At 37.9% G+C, this 27,727-nt stretch overlaps 2 protein-coding genes across 7 annotated transcripts in view; one reads left to right on the top strand and one right to left on the bottom strand.

Annotated features, from left to right (window-relative positions):
- Nucleotides 1-1,053: 1,053 nt before the first annotated feature.
- LOC127810190 (homeobox protein knotted-1-like 6) lies at nucleotides 1,054-11,348 on the top strand. Of its 2 annotated transcripts, XM_052349524.1 has the most exons (6): nucleotides 1,054-1,738; nucleotides 2,102-2,221; nucleotides 2,317-2,428; nucleotides 9,518-9,756; nucleotides 10,846-11,045; nucleotides 11,201-11,348. In XM_052349524.1, exons 1-5 carry the CDS (start codon nucleotides 1,406-1,408, stop codon nucleotides 11,002-11,004), a joined length of 963 nt encoding a protein of 320 aa, XP_052205484.1. In that variant the 5' UTR covers nucleotides 1,054-1,405; the 3' UTR covers nucleotides 11,005-11,045; nucleotides 11,201-11,348. The 2 variants fall into 2 exon arrangements, with proteins under 2 accessions (XP_052205484.1, XP_052205482.1); XM_052349522.1 differs by lacking the exon at nucleotides 11,201-11,348 and having other exon boundaries at nucleotides 10,846-11,143.
- LOC127810188 (cysteine-rich receptor-like protein kinase 2) overlaps nucleotides 11,339-27,727 on the bottom strand; it is a 37,570-nt gene continuing 21,181 nt past the window's right edge. For all 5 annotated transcript variants that reach the window (XM_052349516.1, XM_052349518.1, XM_052349517.1 and 2 more), the window contains one exon: nucleotides 11,339-12,183. In XM_052349516.1, coding sequence (XP_052205476.1) covers nucleotides 12,168-12,183 — 16 coding nt within the window. In that variant the 3' untranslated portion in view covers nucleotides 11,339-12,167. The remainder of the gene's footprint in view (nucleotides 12,184-27,727) is intronic.

The following is a 27,727-nucleotide window of genomic DNA, read 5'->3' as shown; positions in this document are numbered from 1 at the left end:
AAAAACGTTTATGGAGGACTTTTTAAGAATATTAATTTTTTTTATAACAAAATTAAAATAATACATATTTTTATAATTTTTTTATCATTTCAATAAATTAAAAAATAAAAAAATTTAAATTTAATCAACTATAAGATACAAAAATCTTTTAATGTAGTGAATTTTTAACTAAAATATAATATTTAAGAGATCAAAGGAAATCAAATAACTTACAACAATAAACAAAGTAACGGTAAAAATTAGGAAGAGAAAATTAGAAAAACAAAATATTATAAATTAATTATTGAGAAAATTAATTATTAGACTAAGTGTCTATGAAAATTTAGAATGAAAGTTGAATTTTATTTTGATCTCAAATTTTTTAATAAAATATTTATTATTAAAAATAAATAAATAAAAAATATATAAATTATAAAATTTTAAAATTAAATGTAAGAGTTTAGATGATCCTTTAGATAGCTTCATATTCGACTCTAGATATAACTTATTTTTTTATGGATGGTATTCTCAGATTTTTCGAAGAATAATTAAAGAGGCCCCCACTTGGAACACAAGAGAATTGGAAGAATTGATTGTAATAATAATAATAATAATTTGTTATTCAATTTTAAAGTGACAGTTTAGCAGAAATCAAGTTTGAACAAAGACAAGACAAAAATAACTCCAAAGTGTTACGTCTTATGTGGAATATTTTGAACGATTATAATATTATTTTTTTTAACTTAAAACTTACAGTCTACTGCTGCCATGGAAGAATCATTTGGGACCATCCATATATATACATGATAGTTAAGACCACCACGGCGTGTAAAAGCAATAAATTGGGTGTCAAATCATATCGAAAAAATCTAACTCTAAGCCTTACTTATACTATGCTCTATATAATATATAATCTATATATTCGGTTTTAAGTTTTAACACAAAACGCTACGAAAAAAAGAAAAAGAAAAAGAAAAAAAAAAGAAAAAGAAAATTGTTGTTTAATCTTATTTATTATTTATATGAGTTTTTAACTGTTATGTAATATAATAACTAAGCGCGTATGATTACTGTTATAACGCAACGCATCCGTGGTCTGTCTCCGTACGGGGCGAGGCGTGATATAGGTCGTCGTCCACTTCATCGTCCCTCCGCCTCCCCATCTCTCTCTTTCTTCCCCGCTCCAAAAGCCTCGCACTTGCACCGTCTCCACCAGCTTAGCTCTCTCTCTGCAACTCAATTTCATTATCGCATCTACACACACACACACACACACGCATATGTATATACACACTTTTGTGTATATTTACATGAACGCAGGCCGTGCTGGCTTTTGAACTGGAGAGAGGCGGTACAGTACAGTAGCGTAGACTAGTAGTATTAGTTCCTTATTAATCTTCTCTCGAAACTCTGATTAATTGCTAAGATGGATGAAATGTATGGTTTCCATCCGACGACGAATGAAGACTACGTGGACAAGATCCTTATGTCGCCGGAGAACCTGATGATGCCGGCGGAGTACCAGAACTTCTACTCCTCCTCCTCTGCCGGCGTCGGCGATCACTTCCGGATTCCGGTATTCGGATCGGACGAGTTGATCTCCGCAGCTTCGGCAATATCCGAGGCCGCCTCGATTACGCCGGCAGGAATACGACGGAGTGATGGAGATCGTGATGGTCTGTCGAGTGTGATCAAGGCCAAGATCGCTTCCCATCCTTCGTATCCGAGGTTGATTGAGGCTTACATCGCTTGCCAGAAGGTTGTGGTTGTGGCAGAACCTGATGGAAATGCTTTAATTGCTTTGGAACTTCCAAGTGCTTTTTAATTTGTGCCTATACTACTTTTGCGTTCTTTATAATTTTTGTTCGTGAGTGCACGAGCTGTCGAGGTCACTTTGTTCAATCACTTCCAGTGAGGTTTTGGCTTTGGATATTGATGAAACCTAGCGTTGTACCGGGAGATGCTTTAGAAATCTGGAATTATGTCTTCGATACCTACGATTATCCGGGAAAATTTTTATAGATATTTTGAAGTCGATTTTAACTGAGAAGATTTGAATGTGTTCCTTTTATGCTATCTGTAATTTTCAAGCTGTTGATGGGAGATTTAATGCCATTTTCAGGTCGGAGCGCCACCGGAGATAGCATCTTTGTTAGACGAAATCCAGCGAGAAAATTTCGTCTGTAAGCGAGATTCGTATTTCACGTGCTTGGGGGACGATCCTGAACTTGACGAGTTTATGGTCTTTTCCTTTTCTCTAGTTCTGTGAATTATCTTCCAATTGTTATTTTCTTGTCCTCTATTCTCCTTTGTATGTCTGATCTCTCTGTCTATCAGGACACCTTCTGTGATATATTGGTGAAGTACAAGTCGGATCTCTCGAGGCCTTTTGATGAAGCAACCAGCTTCTTGAGCAACATTGAAATGCAACTCAGCAATCTATGCAAAGGTCCGTTAAGCTCTCACTCTAAAGTGAAACGATCTTTATGTTCTTTTTGTTTTCCCCTAATTTAGATCTTCAATATATACGATTTTCTTTTCCTCTTCATGTATGCACAATTTCTGCCAGTTATATTAAATAGGAACAAGTTAATACAGTCTCTGAACCTTTTCAATCTATTCACGGTGGTGGAAATTATGGCACATCAGGAACACCTGGCTTCTTAGTCGTAGCCCTATTCTCAACCGCTTGCCTCCTCTAGTCCATTTTCTTTTGAGAAGAACCCACTTATCTGCTGTTATGTAATTGACAGCGAGATCAATAATAATAAGAGTAAGAATTGTGAAGGTTTGTCCCAATAATAATATAGAGAACAGCTACTGTAAAAGCCCTAGAAATGAACGTTTTAGCTTGGCTCAGGTTAGCCACTGTTTCGTTACTAACATTGCGTTGAGCTTGATTATATAAATTTAGAATGATTCTTTTTTTTTTTTTTTTTTTTGCTTTTTTAATATATTTACCCTTTTTGATCTTGGAGATAAAATGTTGTGTACATGCTCTCTCTCTCTCTCTCTCTCTCTCTCTCTCTCGTTTGTTAGACAGAAACTAGTAAAACCTTGAAGCAGTTATTTAGTGTGTTCAATATCCCATCTCTCTTCTTTTTCATCTTATTGTTAAGTTAAATGGTGCTAAGTTAAATCTTCTTTTGTCATTTTCTTCTATGTTTTGTACTGTCTTATCTTTTTTCTATTTTTTTCATCATATCTGCTCTTCGTTTTGGAAAACAAGTGATCAGAGATGGAACTAGCATACCATTTGTGTTAAGAGATTCTCCTTTTGATGTTCCACAGTTCAGTGACAATGGTACCTAATATTAATAAAGTGGTCGAACACGGTAATAGTTCTCCCCCCGGCCCCTCGCCCCCCGCCCAAATATTTATTATTATTGTGTTACTTCCCAATTCTACTGGTGATACAGAAGCCTAGTCAGACGTAGGCTGTAGCTTCCTCTAAACCATTGAAACTATTGTAGAACAAGGCAAGAGTACTGCATTTACGGGCGGTTGCAGGTGACAAACATGTTTTATGTAGGAGCATGTCAGCCACTGAGAGTGTAGATATAGATTGTCTGTTACCGACATCTGTGAGTCAGGCAGTTTGATCATCCCATTACATTTAAACTGGCCAAGATGTTGAAAGAGGGTTGAACGTATAGCTATTGCAATCTTATTCCAGTAAATTCTGACTTAGACTATTTCATCTGAACTTGGATCTGCCATACCATTGTCTTATCTTGGTCTGTCATCTTTGTAATCATTTGAACTATTTATTGGTGGTTCAATTTTTATTGGGGTCGCCATTCTCAAAGCAGTTATAAATCGTTAATATGATTTTGTTCATAAACTATATATCTTTAACTTGCATTCTACAAAACCGTGAAGCTAAATTTCTAATTTGCTTTCTTCATCTGACCAAACCTATTGAGTATGGATTGATTTTTTTCATGCCTAATGTCTTTACTCCTTTTTTCATCTCCACCATCAACATTGTTCCGTATCTGATCACTTTGTCAATGACAATGCATGCCATGGATCTTACATGGTCTTGATAATGCAAGAACACTTCCTTTTAACACGCTTCCTTCTTGGAGGAAAAGTTGAGTAAATGTTTGCATCCAGCCCAGCAAGAAAAAATAGAAATAGTAAATGCAGTTTCTTTATTGCGACGTCAAATCAAATTCTAGAATATAGATGGAGGAATAATGATTTACTGCGGTAGAAGTATAATATAGGTGATAACGTTAATATAGCCTATGTTGTGAATCTAAGGATGCCACCATTACCTAAGAGCAAAGGAAGACAAATATGACATTTTCATATTATTCAGGGAAAATATTTAAGTGCACTCGGTGTATATATAGGTGGTTTCATATATTCTATGGCTAAAATTTGGCTACTTGACACTTTTAGATTTGATCGAGTAACTTTTTGTTTTATTCTTCTTTCTAACCAGATCTGAAAATGTGGGATGACATGCCAAATCATTAGGTGTAAGGCTATACACCGAATATAACTGAATCTAAAGTGTTGGATAACGCAATTAAATTTTAATTATTAAATATATAAATCTACCCATAAACTGCGGTACCTAGGCGTTCTCCATTGTTCACTTGCCCCAAAATATGCAACTTCATGGGAACTTACAAGCTTACAAGGTAATGATGTCTCTGAGTGTTACTTGCCATACTTGCATGCTTCTCCCATATACCGATATATTTTGCTCTTGTTCTGTGGTGCATTCCTGCTTTCTCGGTTTCATTAAGGAAAATAGGATGACAAGGCTTGATATCGTATTGCTTCACCATCTACCTTCTGTGAGCACGTGCCTCCTTAATTCTAGTATAATGATATGGTGATTGACAGAAATGGTTTGTAATGATGCCCGGTTCCCTTAGAAAGTTTCAAGTTCCAACGGAGCAGTGTCTTTGTGTGAAAACCGATAATGGGCATTGAAATGTGCATTCCTGCTTTCTTGGTTTCATTAAGTAGTGTCTTCTATTGATCATAAATTGCTGGAAAATATGTTCTCTTAGGTTCCAAAAGATGAAATCCCTCACCTTAAGGGAAAATATGTTCTCTTCTTCCATAATAGAAGTAAGCATCAATTGGAAATTAATTACATTTGAGTTTCTCGAACCCATCTTTGTCCTTAGGATGATACAGGTTGATCTCGATCTGATCACTGACCACACGTGACTGCTTATGTCACGTGGGCTACCTGAAGGAACATAGGTTGGGATTCTATTATTTTCCTTATTTGACATCGTATTTCTACTTTCTAATGAATTCTTCTTGTCGTTTCATGGTGTCACTGTTCATGTATATATTAATAATTAATGGCTGAAAGCCTGAAACAACTAGCATTAGGTAGGCTAAGCAGAATAGGATTTCGTTGTTAATGCTGTTAGTTTATTAGTACTTTATCTGGTTTAAATCTCCCTATCTATGATTTTGTATAAAGTTGCGTGATTTTAAGCATCTTTGTTCGAGGCAAAGCTGTTCTTGTCTCCCATCTCCTGAAGAGTGGAGTCAGGTCATGCAATTAGAATTGGTTTAGCAGCCTTAATTCAAAGGTGATCGTAACGTAAATTTATGTAAAGATATATGAAGTGGAAAAGGCTACTGATCTCGATTATCAGGATGGCTACGGTCGGCAACTATTATTGTTTAGGCTTCTAAGTACACATCAACTTTTTATGATGTTGCTATCTCAATGTTGCTATTTCTTTTTATTTTGAATGTCAGTTGTTAATGTTGCTTTTTTGAAACTTTAGAGTCTCCTGGGCACAGATGCAAATTTCCAATTGGGCATTACATTGGCATATATTCACATGCTTGGTTTGCGTTACAGTTCCTACCTGATTGGTTGTTCTCCTCTACCTTGCATTGTGCTAATTAATGTTACTATAAGTTTTCTTGGTTTTTAATTCGTCCACTTGGGGGCGTGCTTGGGACCTCCTTTACAATGAGGCACGAATATTTGTTCAGAAAAAAATAAGGATTAATCTAATTGCAACGTGCTTTTTGTCCTCCACTTCCAGATAATCTGATTGGGATTGTGCTCTGAGATTAGATGTAAATGTGTGCTAGAGCCATGATTATGTCATCTTTTTCTTTTTTTATAATTGCTTGATTTGTGAAATGTCATGTATTTAAGCCTTTATATACTAAATGCACAACTCTCGACATGACTTGAAATTATATGAAATTATTTAGGAAGTTCAGAATTGATTTAAATGAGTTTGGTCAAAACAGATCAACTTGAACTTAATACGAAATTAATTTGCTAGATTCAGGTAAACTCAAGTCAACTACTAACAATACCAATATAATTAAATAAGTTAAATGTGTCACCTGTAAATTTAACTCGTTTATATCCTGAAATTAATGGTATAAGTTGACTTGACAAATGAAACATGCAGTAAGCTGTCCTTAATTGCCAGCTTGGAATTTTTTGTCTTATACTACTACTCAATTTGTAATGTTTTGCCTCTGATGGGTCTAGATAAGTGGCTGTCTGATCCTTCATTATATGAGAGAGAGAGAGATTGTGGATGGGGCGAGTCTATAAAAGTGAGATGGTAAGAAGGGTAGCCCGGATAGAGCGGGTGGTGCGGGAGTTCACATGGACGCCCGCGGTTTCCGCTGGGCAGCCAGGCTTTTACGAGCATTAAAAAACTCACTCCACAGTTCTCACGTACCCAACCACTTTCTCTCTCTCTCTCTCTCTCTCTCTCACTCAGAGTCTCAGACTCCGTCCTTGCTTATGCACCGAGCTGTTCACCGCTGCTTTTACCTGTAGTGCCTGTCACTTCCGCGGCCGGACATTTCTGCTCAGCCGTGGGTCTCTGTGCCGGAAGATGATTTGATGTGGATTACACGTTTCTGCGTTCTACTTTGTGAGAAATTATTCTTTAGGGTTTTGAGTTGCTGCGGGTCCCAAGTTTTCCATTTCGTCAATGCTTTGCGCTAGTTGGCGAGCGACTTTGGCAATATACTTAACTTGGACTTGTCAATAAAAAGGGCGTGGGGGCGTTATTTCAAGTTCAAAATTATAGCAACAAAATATTTGTTATGATTTAAAAAGTTCCGTCTTTTGTAGTTGTAATAGTAGTCGGCTAGCTAGCTAGCTTTCTATTATTGACTTGTAAAGACAAAAGCTAAAACTAAAAGCAATAAATCTTTAATCTGTAAAGTTTGGAAAATGATGTATCAATATTTTTGAAAAAATAAGTTGAACTAGTAAAGTTTTAGTTTGTCTGGCCTATAAGACTTATATCTTATGTATGACGTTTCTGAGTTATTAGTTTGTTTAAGCAAAATAATTTATATTTATGTGCAATTTTTGGGAACTTTTATAGTTGGATGTTGATTTTATAGTGTGAAAATTTAATTTAAAATTACATATTCAATGGATAGCAAATAATTGAAGTTCTTTCACTGTAATGATATTCTGTTTCACTCTTATTTTATTTCCTTGTACTTTATATAGTGTGCACAGAACGTTCCAATTAATAATATAATTTCTTTGTTTTAGGGTGTGTTTTTGTTCCTTTTCTTGGAAGTATGGACTCCTCTTTGTTGTTTTTTTTTTGGTTTTTTATATCTGAACCCTATCGTTTCTTATGATATTGATTTTCTGACTTACCGGGAAAAATATTGATTTTCTTTCCAAAGCGAACATAATCATAATCAAATTGCCCGTTAGGTATTTACTTTATTTGGCGACTGTTAAGTGGTATTTCATGGGCAACTAAGAAATGTCTCCTCTTATTTTCTTCTCTCTCTGGGACACATTGTCACTTTGATTTGATAGCACCGTATGGTCAGCCATTGCTGAATGACTGAAACGACTCGACGGGAAATTCGTGGAGGCTTTTCTTGCCCAGCTCCAGTGGTATCGTAATCATCATCCTGTTCAATTCCTAGGCTGAGTGGCTGTTAGTGGCAGCCCATCAAACTGTATTCCCCCGATCGAGGCCCCAGCCCTGGGCAGCTGGGCTTCATTATCTTTGCATGCAAGTCCACCGTCTGCATTTGGCCGCACAGGAGTAGCATTCTTCTTCCTGGCTGGAAGGGAGTTACTCTTGATTTTGTCTAATCATCTCTCTCTCTCTCTTCAAAAGTTGATTTGATAGTTTTTATATTCGAAATGATGCTTTTTACGTAAGGATGTTAAAATGATCTAAGAATATCACTTTACAATCTCTCGACAAGTGGCGTTAATTCTAAAAACACACGTATAACACATGCTTTTTTGCCATATCTCCCGGATGTTGCGGATTTTACCCTTTTTGGGAATGCATGGATAGTTCTATGCATGTGTATTAAGATATGATTTGATTTCTTACATAACTTGATATATTTTTGTTTGGCCTTTTCTCTTACAATTTTTGAACGATTGATGACCTTGTGTCTGGCTGGTTACTTCAAGCATCATTATTGTGTTGTGTTCTCAAAGAGTTGAACAATAAAAATAAATGGCAAGTGCTTGATCCAATTGATTAGGAGCATGTGGGAATAAGGTTCAAGCCTAAGCCGTTTGATAGGATGCCTCAGTTGCATATCACTGCACTTCCACTTGACACTTATTGTAATAACCAACGACTCATCTTGTCATGACTTCTTGAATTCTCAAAACTTCTGCGGCCTCATTCCCGCAGGGGCACAGAAGTCAAAATAGGAGAGCACTCATATTGGGTGACTAAATACTATATACTTTGATAGAAATGAATTGCAAATGTATGGGAATTGTTACTGAGAGAGTGTCAAGCATGTTGGTCTTTGTTACTTGTAAAGATTTTAGTTTTTCTGGCAATGATTAATTTGATGGAAACAATCACTTCATTAATTGGAAAACCTTAGGACACTTCAATTAGCTCTTACCGAGGAGCTGTTTGATACAAATAGAATCATGCATTAAATTTGTATGCGGTGTGAATGATTTTTCTAGATTTCAATATTTACAAAGCTGAGAAAAACATAATACTTACTGGCATATTATGGTATTTAAATACTTAAAATTTGATATTTTGATTGACACTCTAAATTGACATCTTGTACATTTACATAAATATGACACAAAGTACAAAACATTAATATAGAGTGTTATCATTAGTGTCAAACTTAAATGTTCAAATAACAATTTCGCTCACCCAAACTAATAACTTAGCTAGAAAACACAGTTATGTACCTTCGCATTATTAGCTTCCCTTTTCCGAGGGTCTGATTGATCCATTTGCATTGGTTTCTTTTAAATCTCAATTTTAAGCATTAAATAAAGAGAGGAATGATATAAAGAACAAGGTAAAAAGTCATTTCATATTTGTCTGCATTGCTACTTCGCTTGCAGGAGTTCCATGTGCATCTCTGCAACAAAAATATATGCATTTGGGAGGTGGGCAGGAAGTACTGATTGCTTTAATGGATGATATGTTTCTTATTTTGGATTAAATGCTATAAAAAATGCCACGTTTTGTTGTGGATTATTTTCATATGAATTTGGAATCACCTTAGCCAATTTTGTTGTGTTTCTCAGACGATGGCGACGGCTCATCTGATGAGGAACTTGGTGGAAGGGAGATTGAAGGACAAGAAGCAGAAACAAGGAGTGAAGACCAAGAACTTAAAGACAAACTTTTGCAGAAATATGGCAATCATATTAGTAGCTTGAAGTTTGAATTTTCAAAGAAGAAGAAGAAAGGAAAGTTGCCGAAAGAGGCAAGGCAAACGTTACTCCAGTGGTGGAATATGCACTACAAGTGGCCTTACCCAACAGTAAGTATCCGTTTTAGGTACATCGCTATTTTTTAGCATGCAATAAGTTGATCTCCCTTTGCCACCTTATGGGGGCAATGACACAATGGGGAACACACGTTTAACTTCAATTGATTTCTAAGATGGCAAACAATCTGCCAAACACCTCAAGGACCATGTATACCATTAGTCAACTTAGTTGGTTCTTGTTGATTAGTTAGGGATTACAATTTAGTGAGATGTGAACTAAATCCTAGGGTACCTGCCAATGCCCTCCCTACTAAACTAGAACTATCATGACGGTTCCCCTCTGATGACCTCCCTCGCTATATGGGCAAACATTCTGCTGAATAGTCCCTTCACCTATTCTGTCATTGCCCCATGCATTGCTCAAGCATTATGGAATGAATTATGCAACCTTCGAAGAGAACAACTAGTCTTGCTTGATATCCAACCATGGCTCTAATCCTTGACCCTGGTAGACTTCACCTCTCCCTTCAAGCCAGTAGAACCAAGATATTATCGCATTTGCAGCGTGGGGCAAGCTTTGGCAAATCAGATTGGAGCCCAAACCTGTTCTCATCCCTGAAATCATCCAATCCATTAGAGCCCAATGGTCCAGGCAAACGGAACAGATGAAGAACAGAACATCTCTACTTGGCCAACTCGTGACATGATTATTCTCAATAGCAGCTTAGGTTCTTCTCCCCCCCCCCCTCCTCCTCTAAAGGGATAATCAAGATCAATTGTGATGCCTGTTTCACAGAATATTAGTTGATGACGGGTGGCCTCATCATCTTCCAAACCTGCTTGAATAGAGTTATATTATCATATGGGGATGAGTTAGATAATGACGTTTTGAATGCCTCTGTACTCTACCAATGCTCATCGATCAACTTTGATACCCATTGCACATCCAAAGAGTATGGCAACGGGTTCTTATCAATCAAATCAACAAACTTGATAGTTATTGTTACAACATCTATCTGTATTGTATGCATTCACTAATTGCATTGCCACATGCATACATCCGCGCATGACAGCGGCCGTATGTATGAGTTGGGGCAACAAAGATGACTGAAACTCTTTGTATCCTAATTAAAAATCCAGGAAGCCGATAAAAATGCATTGGCTGAATCAACCGGGCTTGATCAGAAGCAAATTAACAATTGGTTTATCAATCAGCGGAAGCGTCACTGGAAGCCATCAGAGGACATGCAGTTAGCTGTGCTGGATGGCGACTCGGGACATTTTTTCACAAATGACTGAGAGGCTGTCTTTTCCCTCTGGAAAACATGTATGATAAAAAGGTTGATATTCATCTTCTTTGTTCGTGTATATTCTGACATGTCATCGTTGTACTCGGATTGCTTATATTCCGAAATAATGGGGGGAAAAACCCGCATATTTTATTTATTTAATCATCTCTTTTAACTATCGATGAGAACATTTCTTGGGAATGCAGAGTACAATTGCGACGCTCTCCACTTGCACTGGAAGACTTCTGTACTAGGACTCAGAATTTGCTGGCACTGCTCTTTCAATGGGCACATACACTAAATATGTATGTTGTATTTTTTTTGGGATAGAAGATGAATGTTACTTTAAACAATGCCCTTGGACCAGAATGGAAGACCATATTCTAGCACGAGAAAGCAAACAGCCATTACAACTCTGGCTACTCGTCCCGCAACAAAATAATAATATAGTCTTCAAGAGTTTTATCAAATTGGTTGCTGCCGCAATTTCCGTTGCTCCAAATAGAGCTTTTTATTTTTCATCAGCTAGTCTTATTAAATAAGTAGTAAGGCCCGTTTTCTGCGCCTTATCATCGAGAGTCGAGCCCATGTGCAAAGGGAGCCCTCTCTTCCTCTTCTCCGCAACTGCTGCCGATTCCTTCCTTGGAGGCGTGGATCAAACTTCCACCTTCTCATCCCTCGTTCACGAATCGACAATGTCACACCTTTCCTTCCATGGAAACAATATCTTCCCCTCTTGCGAGATTTATTTAGCAACCGACTCTTTGTTCTCGCTCTTTCTTTTGCGCAATCTTCTTCTTCTTCTTCCTCTCTCTCTCTCTCTCTCTCTCTCTTCTTCTTCTTGGTGCCGTGGGTGGTCGGAAACCGCAGGTAAGAACGTAGCCCTGTGCCGTCATTCCATTGATTGTGATTCTGTGTGGGGTTGCACCATGACCAAGATTGATGGTATCTTGGTTCGTGGCTTCGAATCCCCTTTGCTCTCCCTAGGTTCGGTGTTGTCTTCTTGGACGTCATGTTTGAACTTGCTTCTTCTGCGTCGTCTTCTTCTTCTGCTTCTTTTGCGTCGGCTTCTTCTTCTTCGCGATGAACCCTATCCCCAAATAGAAATTGGCCATGGCTTGGCAGCTCCGACGGCAGTTGTCGCCGTTGCCAGCCACATTCCTCCCCCAACACTCACAGCCACGCGCACCTGTGGCAGCCAAATTTCCAAACCCTAAAAAATTAATTTTGGGAGTTTGTTGGTCGGTGCAAGCCTAATCTAATCCATGGATAGGTTACATATGATTGCTCCAAGTTATTTTAAAATTAATTTAATGCCTAAATTGATAAAAGTAATTGGGATAATCAATTCCAATGGTTATTCAATTACCTATTTAATACTGAGACTAATTTATGATATTTCTATTTATCTACTCTTTAATTTATTTTCATTAGCTTATGGTATTCCAATTTGCCCAATTCCCAATTTAGTTGGATTATCTTATGATATCCTTCATTTATCGACTTCCTAAATAGATGTTTATTATTCTTGATTAACAAAATTCAATGGTTACCCAATTCCTAATTTAATCTCCTAGTTAAATCAAACCTAATTTGGATCAAGTCCAATTTTAATCAAGCCCAAGCTTATTTTAAAAAAATTAAATTTAATTGATAAAACTTAATCCCCATATCTCATTAAAGCCCAACCTATTTCCAAAAAATCCCAGCGATAGAATTACACTCATCTCACTCTATTTTACGTGCTCATACCATTTGCAGTCGTTAGTTAGATATGATAGACATTTTAGAACATTGCAAATATTTTAATTCTTGCACATTTTGTTTAGTCAATTTTTATGTTACTTTAATAATTTTGTTAGATTATTTTGCCGTAGCCTAATCGAGAGGCAAATGAGAAAATTTCAAATTTAATATAATACTATGAATGGGTAATTTGTATTATAATGACATATTTTGCATTCATATTACCAATTATACTTGTTTTCTTGTTATGTTATTGCAATGACATTTCTTTTACATTGTATTTTGGAAAATAGAATTCATGTTGCCTTGATTTGTGCATGTTAATACTTATGCAAAATGAAAGTATAGCATGTGTCCTTGAGGGGGTAACTAGTTAAAATCCTGTGTTGCTAACTACAATAAAAGTTAGTTGGTGCACCATGTATACATTAGAGTGAGAGTTGGTCCACCCTTATTGGCATGAGAGGTTCTTCCATCATGTTCAAATTTGGCACGAGAGTTTTCGCCCTTAAGATAATTGAATATGAGAATTTTAGTTTTAACTTGCTTACTCCTAAATATGCATGATTGCTCGTCATTTCTTGTATTGTCTTAATAAATGTTGGTATGACATGGCATGGCAATTTATCTCTTGATACATTGATTATGTATCTCCATTATAATGTACTTTACTTCTCACTAAGTCTCTGGTAGACGCATACTTAATATTTTCATAATTGTAGGTTGGGATTGACATTGACAGTAAGAATTGTGATAGGCAATTCTAACTGCATAGACCTTAGACACACTCTGAGTTATAGCATGTACACCTTACTTCACTAGATTTGTGCTTGGGGAGGCTTATATTTCTTTCTTTTGTGTTTTAGTTAATTTCAGACATTGTAATCATATGATAAATTTTGGGCTAGTGGGCAATTTTCGTATTTAATTGAGATGCTTAAAGGATTGATGGTAATGGTATAATATGAGACTTATTATTCTCTATTGGAGTCTTCATCTTCTTAGAGGGTAGTATTAGTCATGGCCTTCGAAATTTGGCCATGACAAAGGTGGTATTGGAGCGAGGGTTTAGACCTTTGGGACGTAAAATCAAAATGATATGGCACGTAGGTACATGAATAAGGGGTTAAAACACTTTCACATGCACTGTATTACATACACTGTACTTTCGGAGCAAGTTTTTGATAGAATGTGTATGAATATGAATCGCAACATATTCACGACTTTGCCCTATCAAGAACTCTAAGTCGCTTATGCATATCATGATTGTGTATGTGAAGTTCTATTTTATTTGGTAAGTTATTTTGTTTCATATGGTAAGATAGTCTAAATGTTGCATACAAGAGAATCATGTCTCATAAGACACGAGGTGGTGTTAGCTAGAGATGCAGATGTGGCAGTTGTTGTGGGGGTGGCTGTGGAAGAGGACAGACAAATTCTAGGGGAGCCAAGCATGGGTTGCCCGTACTTACCTGGGGTGCCCATGGTAGGCAACCATGTAGAGATGGTGACAACCAGTATCACACCTAAAGGTTAACCAATACATTAAAGGAGCATGCAGATCCTCTAGCTTACCATAATCTATTGATGATATGATCCAAATGGTGTAAAGGCAACAATTAGCGGGATATTGAAGAGTTTGAAGAAGCTTGGGGATGAGTTAGGGTCTTAAGGCAAAGGGACATGCCTTATGAGATGAGCCGGATCATAGAGTAGATGTCAACTTGATAGAATTCATGGGGTATGACTTGTCTTAGTTTGATGAAATTAGTGACAAGATGGACCTAGAACAATTTCTGAGTAAGTGCAAAAAGATCTGCGAAGCACTAGGATCTAGCAAGCAGAGGATGACAATGTGTACTACCTTTCGACTGATAACTCAGCTTATACGTGGTACAAGCATATGAAGGTGGCTAGACCGCCATGTGCACCACCACTAAGGTAGGAGGAATTCAACAGTAAGTGTAGGGAGCGGTTTATCCCTAATGCTGTGAGGAAAGCAAGGGCTTGATAATTTAAAGAATTGAAGTAGACACCCGACATGACGATGGAACAATATAGCTGCAAGTTTACCTACCTGGTAGAATTTGCTCCTAAGTTGGTGGCCACTGAGTAAGAAATGGAGGAGCTTTTCGTGAATGGATTGGTGGAGTCCCTTTATAAGGTAGTGGTTCTTTCTAATCTTCCCACATATGCCGACGCGAGTAAGTGAAGCAATGCTCATAGAGAAAAAGGGTGATGGTTGAACGGGCTTAGAGAGAACAATGTAAGTGGGCAAAGAGTGATGCCACGGGACATGGTGGTGGCGATCTAAACAACAAAAAGATGGAGAGCCTAATGGACAGGGGCATCGACCACACCAAGACAAGGGGGACAGGCAGCAAGGAGGATTTTGTAATACCCAAGAATTTTCAAAGGGCTCAAGAGTAATTTATCTTAGGGCAAAAATGCAATTTTTAGGTAAATTAAGGTTATAAGATAATTTCGGTACAATTATGAGCAACCAAATCGACTGTAGTGAGTACCTTGGAGTCGAGATGTGTAACGAAAATGATATGGTAATGAGGAGCGTATCAAGACATGATTTATGACATTGAAAGAAATGGGGTTAGAGATAGTTTTCGGTACAGTTATGATTTATGCTGAAAAACCAAATTGTCGTAGGAGACTTTCAGAAATTAACGGAACCCCAAGGAGGTTCATATTTTGTATGTCGAACAACCCTTCAGTAGTTTCGGGTTGAAACGAAAAGATTTACGTTCAAAACGTAGATTCAGGCCTAAGTGTAATTTCTTAATTCTGCCCGAGGGAGGTTGAAAGGACATTATTCCTGAATCTTTGGGAATGAAATGAAAGGTATAGAGCTTGAGGGTCGTAATTGAACTATTGAGAAGCTTAGGAGCTTCAAAGAAATGACCAAAGTAACATTAGAAATTTGTAGAGGGGTTGAAGTGCAATTTTTGCAACTTGAACAGTAAGGTGACTGCCATGGCCAACCAGCCATCTTTTTGGTCACCGATAGCTGCTTTCAGCCACTGGAGGGTCGAGGAGGGTGACGGGGGATGCTTAGGGTCGGACCTAGGCTGACATTAGCCGCAAAGATGGCCGATTTTCCATGTTTTTCGACCATTTCTTGGCCGAAATTTGGTGCGTAATTTAAGGGTTGAATGATGATGTTTTGGCTCGATCTGGGGAAGGTAAAAGCCTCAGAGGCGTTGGGTTGAGCAGCCATGAGCATTTGAGAGCTTGGGGCTGCCTATAAATAGAGAATTTAAGGTTTGGTCGAATGCTTCAAGAAGTTTAAAATCAAAGATTCGAGAATTTAAGGAAACATTGAGGGAAATGGATAAGGGGCTTTTGTTCCCAATGTCCAGAGGATAATTTCTAGAGAATTTGAGTAATTTTCGTTGAAAGTTGAGGGAGATATGAAGTTTCGTCGAAAAATCAGGTTTCGCTAGAAAATCGATTTGAGTAGTCAAAAAAATGTCTCAATTCGAGCAATTTGAAGCTATAATCCTGTAGAGGATGAAGAGAGGAAGGCGTAGGTTCAAACGGGAGGCGAAACGAAGCTTAAACGAATGAGATATCACAAAAAAAACTAGGCTAGGTGCGTGACCGTTGAAATCTGGCCAAAGAAGAACTGCACACGCCAGCCAGCCCTCGTGAGTGGGGGCACGCACAATGCTGAAAGATTTTGGAAAAAAATCCCAAAAAATCAATAAAAATAAAATAAGAGGGTTTGTGTTCAAAGTTTTAGTGTTTAACTTTCGAATTTCTTAGTTTTCGCAATGACTAGTCTCGTTATGCGTGCAAATAAAGTATCGGGGTAAGTTTTGGATTTTTTTTTTTTAAATTTCTTAGAATATTATGAATTGTTGTGCAAAAGTATTGGAGAAAACGCTTAAGGAGGTATTTATTTGAAATATTAAGAGAAGAAACTAGAATCAAACTTAACATCTTAATATTAATCATAAATCAGTTCTTACATCATCACTAACCATAAATAAGGTTATACATCATCATTAACCATAAGCTTATACATAATCATTCCTCAAAACGTTCAGAATTCAAAATAGCAGAACTTAAATACATGGGCTACATAACATACGTTCAATTCATCATGCACTTTGCTAAATGCCATTTCATACCCCATTCATCTTCATTTTTGCTACAATATCTATCTAGAACGTTTGAATATTCTAGGGGCAAAACCCAGATTAGATGATGAATTATCTAAATAAGGGAACAAAACATTTAATGCACGTATATGAATACAATGCATATATCATCCTTACTCTCATGTTTGGGTTGACCACACCTAGCTGTTACTCACCATTTTTATAGTCTCTCTTCCAGATCGAGGTGTATGGGTGCATCCTTGGCAAAGCAACGAAACCTGTCCCTAATCTCAAACCCATGCAATGTATGATCGTGAATCTCATCGTACTCATATGCATATATCATCATCAGAAAATGTAAATGTAAACTACGTGATGCATAACATACCATGACATGACAACATGATAACAAAACGCTTTCATGAAACTGGGTTTTGTGTTGAAAATGCTTACAAGTCCTTTTTATAAACTGAATCCAGTCGAGTAATACCACTTACCTTCTCAAGCTTATCGGACTACCTCGATATTTGCGTCATACCTCGAAATGAGCGCATCATCTCGATTTGCGTGCTAACCTCAAAATTCGCACAAGTTATTTCAACTTAAGGCTCAAAGCATCATAATCATCACATTTATTTAAATAAGGATTAAAACCTATTTTTCTCATAATTTCTTGCATTTTCTTTATTTTTCTCTCTATTTCTTCATATTTTTCCTCAATAAATCCAAACTAAATATTTTTTTAATTATTTTCTCAAATATTTCACTATAATAATTCATAAAATAACACTTTTGAATTTTTGAAATTTTACTCACTTTAACTTAGCCTCTCTTCAGTATGCATGCCCTAGCCTCTAAAGGCGTGCAAATCCTAGATTCTCACACACCACCTCGCTTCTTACACAACACCTCGATTTTTGTGCATTGCTTCGATTCTCATGCACTACCTTTATTTTCGCGCACTATCTTGATTTTCGTGCATTGCCTCGAAATGCATGCCTGAATAGTTTTTCTCCCCAAAATATTCAGAATATTATCGAAACATAATTTCCTATTTTTCCAAAATTTTCTAGCAATTTTCGAGATTTTCTCCATCTTTTTCCTATTTTCTTTCTTTTCTTTTCTATTTTTCTTTTTCTTCCTCACTTCATCTTCTTCCTCTGCTTCTTCCTGCTCTCGTGCGAACTGCCATGCGCACACAGACCCTGTGCATGCCTGGCCTCCGCCAGTCGCTACCTTAGTCAGCGCTGCCCTCGCCATTCGCCCTGCAACCGCCGCCAATAGAGACCTTTTCCGCATGCTGCAATTGGCCTCCCTTGCTACTACCAATTCAGCCATTGACCATGGCCGATCCAACCAGCCACTGCCTTCGCCCATCGTTGCCTCCTATAAGCGCTACTGTGAGCCACCGATTGCCGCCGCACCGTGCTACCATCACCGCGGCTGATGCTGGTTGCTGCCGTCGCCCCTGCTTCTCGCTTTATACCTGAGCTTGCTGGAAGCTTGCGACCATGGCTGCTGCAAGCTTTTGCAGCCAGCTTTGGCCGTCTCTGGCCACTTCCTTGGTGCATCTGGCCATTAGCAACAACTCTTCTCACAAACTCTCCCTCTTTCTGATCTCGGCCATGCTCGGCTACTGCAACAGCAGCTTGAAGCTGCTATACCATGGCCGAATTCGACCATCTCTCTCTCTCCTCCCTTTTACTTCAATTTCTTCTTCATTTTGCATTCTATTTATAGAGAAACCATCCCTCACCTTCATTGGCCAACCACTCCCGACCAATCTCTCTATCTTTGTGAAGTCTTTCGACGCCAATTGCTCTCAAACGAAGAGCCAATTCCATCATGCTGCTCCCCATGCCTATGTGCATACACACACACACACACATATATATATATTTCACACATTTGATCCCCATAATTCATCTTATTTACACTTAAGAATTTCTCAAATTACAAATACACCCTCTGACGTCTAATTAATTTGCATTACGACATTGAGAATGCAAAATTAGTAACTCAAGACTTACTCGATACGGATGATTTCGCCCTAATGTCCTCACCGGGTTATAGTTTCATCCCAAAACGACCTCAGAGTTGATCCTTATGAAAAACCAGAGCCCCCTCAAGGTTCCGTTGACTTCTCAGAAGTTCCGTATGATAATTCAATTTTTCAGCCTAAATCGAAGCTGTATTTTAGCTGTATCAAAAACTGTCTCAATTCTAATTTCTTTTAATACTATAAATCCTATCTCGGGATGCTTGTCAATACCGTATCATTTTCCTTGGATAATTACACTCCGAGACATTCCCTACAGTCAATTCGGTACTTATAACTGTAAGAAATTACATTTAAGTCATTAATCTTTTGTTAATTTTACCTATGGTCCACGTTAAAATTACTCTTAAACTCTTTAGAAAATTTAGGATATCACACTGCTACTTTACCAAGGGTGCACCCATACACCTTGGCCTGGTAAGGAGGCTGTTAAAATGAAGAGTAGCAGTTGGGTGTGGTCGACTCAAACGAAAGGAATAATGTTATGTTGCATTGCATACACACATGAGATATGAATGATGTATCTTTACTTAGATGATTCATCATCTAACTTGGGCATTGCCCTTAGAATATTCAAACGTTCTAGATGGAGATTTTAGCAGAAACAAGGATAAATGAGGTATGATATGACACTTAGCAAAGTGGAAGATGTAATGATTGAATGTTATGTAGCCCATGTATTTAAGTTCTGATACATTGAATTCTGAACGTTTTGAGGAATGATGATGTATAACCTTATTTATGGTTAATGATAAAGTTAGGGTTCGAGGCACGTGATGATGTGGTCGATGGATTCTACATGTAGATCCGATGTTCTGCTTATTCATGAAGATTTGGTTATATTATGTTATGTTTGAAGTCATGTTAAAAAACTTATGTTCTCTTGATGAATAGTCTTGTATTATGGGATATGTCCAAAGCAATCATGTATTATTAATATGGTTCGATGTAGACTTAGGTTCGATTCATGCTTCCGTTATTGGTGAATACTTAGCCTAGCATTTATGATGTATGATGGTTCTCATACTAGGTAGATAAATGGAAAATTTTGGGAATTAATATGATGTTGAGATTGTCTTTAAGGAAAAAAAAAATCCAAAATTTCTTAAATTATAACATGCCCCAGAAAGTGGGGTGTTACAGATTTAAAAGGGGTGGCCTGGGGGGCATGAGAATACCACCCTGCCCTATGTGCATGCGATCTCACTTCAAACCGTGTCGATGATAGACAAGAGCTTGTTTCGGGTGTGGTTAGATGAGTCACCTTAGGAAGGATTTCCCTTATGCTCAACAAAAGGGTGGGCATGGAGCGACTCAGGCAACAACATTTCAAACAAAGGCATCTATTCAACCCTTACCACAATCCTTAGGTGGTAGAGGCCAGGGAGGTAAAGGCTAGGGTGACCAAATTGGAAGTGGTAATGGAATGTATGTGAGGGTATATGCCATGACACCACAAGATGTTGAGGCCTCTAATGCCTTTGTTATAGGTACGATTTCCATCTCTCACGTTGACACCTTGGTCTTGTTTGACCTAGGGTCTACACACTCATATGTATCATGAGAATTTACCCCATAACTAGATAAAGGACTTTCCCCTCTAGAATGACCTATGTTGGTAGCCACCCCTACAGGGGAACCCTTGGGACACGGTGTATCGAGATTGTGTGGTTATTGTGGTTGGGTGAGACACGATAGTTGATTTGATCTTATTGGGCAATATGGGGTTTGATAGTACACTGGGAATGGATAAGTGAGCCTCTTGCCATGTTAGCGTAGATTGTAGACAAAAGAATGTGTGTTTTGACCTTCCTAATGGAGATATTTTACCTTTAGTGGGATCAACCCTCGATAGCTAAGAACATTATATATATTTTAGAGGTGAGACAACTAATGAATGAGAGGTGTTAGGCATTCCTAGTCGTGGTACGAGAGACCCAAGAGATAAAGGGTGAGTTAGGGCAAGTGCTTATAGTGAGGGAGTATCTGGATGTATTTCTTAACGATTTGTCGGGACTACCTCCGAAACGTGATATAGAGTTTTACATCAATTTGGCTCTAGAGATTCGACCAATTTTGATACCTCCATACCGCATGGCTCTAGCCATGCTAAAGGAACTCAAGGTGCAAATTCAAGACGTTTTAGATAAGGGCTTCATACGCTCAAGTACTTCGTCGTGGGGAGCACCAATACTCATTGTGAAGAAGAAAGACGAATCCATGAGGCTTTGTATCGACTATAGGCAATTGAAGGCCACAATACAAAACAAATACGAATTACCTCGCATAGATGATCTATTCGATCAGTTGCAAGGGGCTCAAAGTTTTTCAAAGATCAACCCGAGGTCGGGTTATCACTAGCTACGTATTAAGAAGGATGATGTTGCTAAGAATGCATGTAGGATTTGTTACAAACATTATGAGTTTTTAGTGATGTTCTTTGGCCTTACGAATGCCTGAGCGACATTTATGGATCTCATGAACAAAATATTTAAACTATATCTCAATCACTTTGTCATTATGTTTATCGACGAGATATTGATTTACTTTAGGAGTCGTGAGGAGCACGGGTAACACCTTAGGGTAGTGTTAAAGATCTTGCGAGAACATAAGTTATAAGTTAAGTTCTTGAAGTGTTAGTTCTGGTTGGATAGTATGGCATTCTTGGGGTATGTGGTGTCCAATGAAGGCATATGCTAGATCTTAAGAAGACTGAGGCAGTGGAGAAGTGGACTAGGCCTACCACAGCTAATGAGATACGTAGCTTCTTAGGCCTAGTAGGTTATTACTGGAGATTTGTAAAAGATTGCTAAAAATAGCCTTACCATTGACTTGTTTGACTCAAAAGAATGTCAAGTTTGAGTGGTATGATGCATGTAAGAGGAGTTTCTTAAGAGTCAAGGAGAGCTTGACTACAACTTCGATATTAACTCTGTAAAACCCCGCCTCGCCAGGCGTGTCACTATAAGGGAATTTTCGAGAATCTTTTTTTATTTTCAAGTCCATCACGCGCGGTGTATCAAGAACAATCTTCACATGCAGAAGACACGCTTGACACATACGATGGCCAGCATCCGCGGTGATTTCAAGAATAATCTTCACATGCAGATAAGATCTCGAAAACCACAGTCTTGCCCGTTTAACTAACAAGATCAATAATCTTAAAACTAAACCAGACATTGCATAACGCAACAGATACATTAACATCAAAATACCGTGGTCTACCACGAGTTTCATACAAGGTGTTTCCACACCGAAATATGTATTACAAAACCACCAAATGATAACAACATTATCATTCAACCATTCATTTATATACCAAAATAAATACTAATGCCTCGAAAATGATATAACAATTATTAAACTAAACACCATTGTCTCTTAACTAGCCACGTCCTCGCCCTCGTAGCAGTCCCTAGCTGGAACGTTGAATGTTCCAGGGACATAACCTAGGTTAGATGATAAAACATCAGTGATGGCATGAAACAGTTTACTAAATGCATGAAAGACATACGAGCATGACATATACAAACAACGACAACACGAACATGTCTAACTTGAGAAATCTCCCTGGCATACTCAACCTCCCGTGGAAAATTCATTCTACACACCTTTAGGGTTGACCTTACCGCGACATACTTAATCCTCGAGTGCCCTACCGTGTCACTCGTTCACCTGGATTAACCTTGCCCCATTCTCAAGAAGACCCCATCCCGTCCTCCATGGACACAACAATGATAGGAAAATCAATGCCCCGATGATAGGAAAAATCACACGCCATGTATCGACTCATTTACAAGCAAAAACAGTTGATGTAATATTCCACATGTTAAATATGCATACTGATGCCATAAGTATATAAGTAAGACTCCTATGCATAACACCTCGAGTTCTGGAGGATATAACTGCTCACTTGAACTGGTTCAATCACATGTAACCTAAGCTCGGGAGGGTAAAATCGCTCACTTGAACTCACTATACGCACACCAAGACACTTCCAAGCAACGGTAAGACTGGAATCAGACCACTCATCGAAACGTATTCGAAATGTCTCAATCTTAGTGTACTGCCTCGATTTGCGTGCCAAATCACAAACACCCGAACTTATACACAACCGTGAGCCATGACACTCCCTAAACACCATATTTAATTAAAGAGCATCAAAATCTATTTTTTCATATTTTTCTCTATTTTTCTCCTAATTTCCATCTCAATAATTCAAAAGAAATTATCTCCTCAGACTTTTTCCCAAATTTTTCAACATGATAAATCCTAAAATAAATCAAGAAAAATATTGAAAGAGAAATACTGTAAATGCCCCTACTCACGCGTCTGGCGTGTGACTGCGCGTGGAATGTGGCACATGTAGTTCACGTGCCACCATCTTCCTCAATTTTTCGGCTGCCGCCAACATCTTTGATGGCCGATCTGAGTGTACCCCCTTCAAGCCCTCGTCTAGTCGATTAGGATGACACCAGTTGCCGGCCGAAAACTCACCAAAAAATGCCCCAAAAAGGTAGTTGCAGGTCAGTGAAGGCGGTCCGCCACCCGTCTACGGCCGAGCTTCAAACGTCTTTCAATCGCACCCAAAACACCTCCAAATGCTTCCAGACTTTTCTCCTTGATGCAAGGATTAAAAGCTTCTTAATCACCCTCTCAAAAACATCCAAAATCACGGTTGATTTTGATGCCAAAATTCCAAAACCCTCGGCCCCTATTTATACCCAAAAACTAACCACCTTTCGATCAATCACCTGCCAAACCTTGGCCTCCAAGCCTCCTAGTGCCGGATACAACCTCCCCCGAGCCTCCATTGGCCGTCCCATTTCCAAAATCAGCGGCCATGTGCAGTGGCAGTGCGACGGCCGTTTTCTCCTTTCTGTTCACACTGTCCAGGTTTGATAAATTGCACTTCAACCCCCTGATTTCTTCAAATCTCATTTTGGCCCTTTCCATGATACCCCCGATCTTTTCAACACCATCATTAAGGCCCATAAGTTTTGTATACTTCATTTTATTCTCAAAATTCCCAAAAAATTATCATTTTGACCTCTATCGGGCAAATTTAGAAAATTACACTTAGGCCCGGTTGGTCGATTTGACCTTAAATCCATTCGTTTCAACCCAAAATCGCTCAAGGGTTGTTTCATATACAAAATCTAAGTCCTCAAGACACTTCATTTGACGTTCCGGACATTCCCTACATTGATTCGGTTTTCTCAGCTCGATCGACAGTTGTACCAGAAACTGTTCCCAATCCAATTTCTTTTATCACCTAAAATCATAACTCGAATCACACGTTGATACCATTATATTTTCCTTAATCATCTAGGGTTCGGGGTACTCCACTCGGTCATTTCGGTCACTTAAGACTGCGATAGTGTACCCTACAGTCTATTTCTTTCGCAAATTCCAGTTATACCCTTCATCAAATACCATTTATACCCTTAAGGTCTTATCGGGTATTACATTCTCCCCTCCTTAAAGAAATTTCATCCTCGAAATTTGCATTTGATCAATCAAGTAGTTAAGACAAAACACAACTTATTATCTGAACACCTCAATTACCTGACGATTTAATCTTTAACAAATACCCTAGTTTGCACCTATTATACGACCAATGCTTACAAGCATGACGTGCCATTTCTAGAATTTCTCGTTGTAGCTCATCACAAGTGACCACACTTATCCCAAATTTATTCCATGAGTCTATTCTGAAGATATATCATCAATGATTTCGGTCACCAACTATAACAACTTATATTCCCGTCAAGACATTGTCCAAATGCACAATTCCTAAGATTCATAAATGTTTCTATCACATTGGTTAAACCCAAAGGCATCATCGAATGCTTACCTTTACCACATCATCATTTATAAGTCATTTTAGGATGGTTTCATTTCCTTTCCCTCAATTGACAGTACCTTGATCGCACATTAACTTTAGAAATAACATCTCAGTCTCTTGTAGCTGGTTACACAAATTGTCAATTTAAGTCTATTAAGAACACAATTATTTTCTTATGGTAACCTGACATCCTGACATGTTACTATTTCTCTTCCAAATACTATCCATCAATCAGACCAGTTTGTCTCTACATAATACTCTTGTTCGTTTCAATTCATTGTTCACATTACCATAAAACCACATTCCATAATTACACTATCAACTAGAGCACTTAGACCCATACGTTATTTGTGACATCTCACCCTAGTATTACTAAATGTTCTATCTCAACTAAGAGGTGCTTTCCATATCTATCTCGCGTGAGAAAAATCTCATTATTAAGTCAAACAAGGTCTCTGCTATCCCTAATTCTAGGAGCAGATCTTACTCGTTCTCTACTAGGCAGTTTAGTTCTCACACAACTACTTTAAATGGAAATCCTTGCAGGACAACTTCCGATTTGCACTGGGTCTTCTGCTACACCTAGCATAGCTTTAATAGCTTAGCCTACTGTCTTACAACCCAAATAGGATTTCCATAGTGGAACTGGAAACTCATGTCTTCCTTTATAATAACTCATTCATATGCTTTCTTAACTCAAAACATGTCTCTCAGAAGGAAAAACACCTTCGTTTACTTATCAACATATAACTTACCATATCCTCATGTTGACTTCTTCTCTTTTTAAAGATCAACTCATGTTCCAAGGGTACCAAAATATACCTACTATTGTTCCAACCTTTTTATATCACCAAGGCAAGATTCGAGACAACTAAATCAGAACTAATTGCTCACAATTCCTGGGGTGTGAATTAAGAGGAACACGAAACTAAAAGTCAAGTTAGTAACCAGAATTTAATTCCTCCCAAAGGCTATATCCGGGAAACATATTTCCTAAGTAAATCCACAACATACGCCTATACCAAGGATCATTCCACTCATGGTTACAACCTACATCTACTTATGAACACAATTTCTATTTCACCATAATTCCTGAATTCTCGGGCCCACTCATCACTTCTTAGTAACCATAACTTCACGAGTTCTGTTGTAGGTGTAATTATCCCAGAGAATCTTTCCACAAATCCCCAATAATAGCTTGTCAAACATTATTTCTTCGCTCGAGATTACATCTTTTTCCCGATTCTCTTTTGACAATCATAGTCCACAAGGTAATTATCCAGCTTAGGTCATCTTCCAAGCCTTCAACCTCTTTTTTTTTTTTTTTAATAATGATTAAGGATCCTACCATGATGCTCTAGTCCCTTGGAATTTGGACTCTAATCCGTACATAACATCCACGTTACCACCCAAACCTTGGCACCTGACCGTCTCCACAGTTCACTGTGTTGCTCTGACTCATGGGTATCACACCCCAAATCGCGAGCCAACCACCAGTCATTTGCCTTGGTCCCTAGGCTCAAATCCGTTGTTACAGGCCAAACACCAATGGTGTTATCGTTATGCTAGAATTCCTTATTCCATCTTCGAGAGCTATAATGGTTTTATTAATACTAGTCCAAATCCCTGATCTCTTAGATTCTCTTTTCTAAAAATATCATTCAATTGAGTGGTGCACCCTTATCCTAACCATTCCCAGTACCTCGAATTTTCTTCTACAATCTAATCTCCTTTAGTTTCCAACCTATTATGGAACCTCAAGTTCTTGTTGCTACCATTATAGGTGCTATAATCATTTCCTCCAAAATTATTAGAAATCCATCCCGCACTATTATCGTATTTAGAAATTATACTAAGTTGAGTAACCGTACTTTCCTATAGACTTATGTTACAACCACATGCTCCGTCTATCACAAATCTAGTTTTAAAAGCTCTGCCCTCCTTTGTATGTTTCCGACATCCTATTTCGCGATCGACTTTCAACTTGACACCTCACTTTATGGGTCGCTTTTTCAATCATTCCTAATTCTTCCTTTGAATCAGTTAGGATAATCTCTCAATCTGTTAAGATCTAATCACTACATTTTGTCTTAAGATATCTTTATGAGCTTATCAAGTTTAGCAAATCCTATCTCATTGCTTGGTGCCTTAAAGCTCAAGCCCAGACTTTTATGATTAACCCTTGGTCTTTGACAATCATTGAGCTAAATTATATGGTTTATAAAGACTTGGCATCCCTATGACCCTTTGTGTGCATTTTTTTTTTTTTTTGATTTGGCTATCGTACATCTTGCTAACTAGTTTCTTTTGAGTTTGAATCTTCCTAAATTGACTAAGGTCATTTCAAGCTTTAGATGAAATCGTCTCCTCAGGTTGAAATATTATTTTATCTCCAAGCCTATATATGTAAATTTTTCCTTAGAAGCATCAAAGTCAAACTCGAAATTCTCTTATTCCAAAATCTTTCTAATCTTCAAGGTTTATCGTAAATCACAAATTTCTAGTTTATCATTGATCCCTATACTTTTTTACAATCCCCGAAATCATCAAGTAAGTTTTCATTCTACGATTACTCTATAAGCCACAAGATTCTTTCAAAAGGAAAAGTTGCAACTCAAAACATGTTACACCAATCTCCAATTACTACTAAGAAAACTTCTAAAACACTCAATATCCAGTAAGACGAGAATTCGACCTTAATTAATTCTGATTCATTTTCCTCGTCTGATCCTAGGCTAATATCCTTGATATTTCCAAACACTTCCATAAGATTCAAAGCTACAACTTGACCCTCTTCACCCTTGAATCTTGATGATTTCATACCTTCCGATCACAAACCTGATTTACCATTAGGTTGTGTCATATCAAACTAACCATCAATGACTCGCTCACTCTTAATAACCACAAGATATCCCCATATTCAGCGAAAAGGATTTTGCCTAATGATCTCCAATTTTCAATT

This window comes from Diospyros lotus, chromosome 9 (genome assembly GCF_014633365.1).
Source record: "Diospyros lotus cultivar Yz01 chromosome 9, ASM1463336v1, whole genome shotgun sequence".
NCBI classification, from domain to species: domain Eukaryota; kingdom Viridiplantae; phylum Streptophyta; class Magnoliopsida; order Ericales; family Ebenaceae; genus Diospyros; species Diospyros lotus.
Note: the sequence above shows the minus strand (reverse complement) of the source record. Positions and strands in the feature narration are given on the sequence as shown.

Coding starts and splice junctions, on each gene's coding strand:
- LOC127810190 (XM_052349524.1), top strand. CDS start 1,406: ATGGATGAAATGTATGGTTTCCATCCGACGACGAATGAAGACTACGTG. Junction 2,429..9,517: donor ACTCAGCAATCTATGCAAAG/GTCCGTTAAGCT, acceptor TGTGTTTCTCAG/ACGATGGCGACGGCTCATCT. Junction 9,757..10,845: donor ACAAGTGGCCTTACCCAACA/GTAAGTATCCGT, acceptor TTAAAAATCCAG/GAAGCCGATAAAAATGCATT.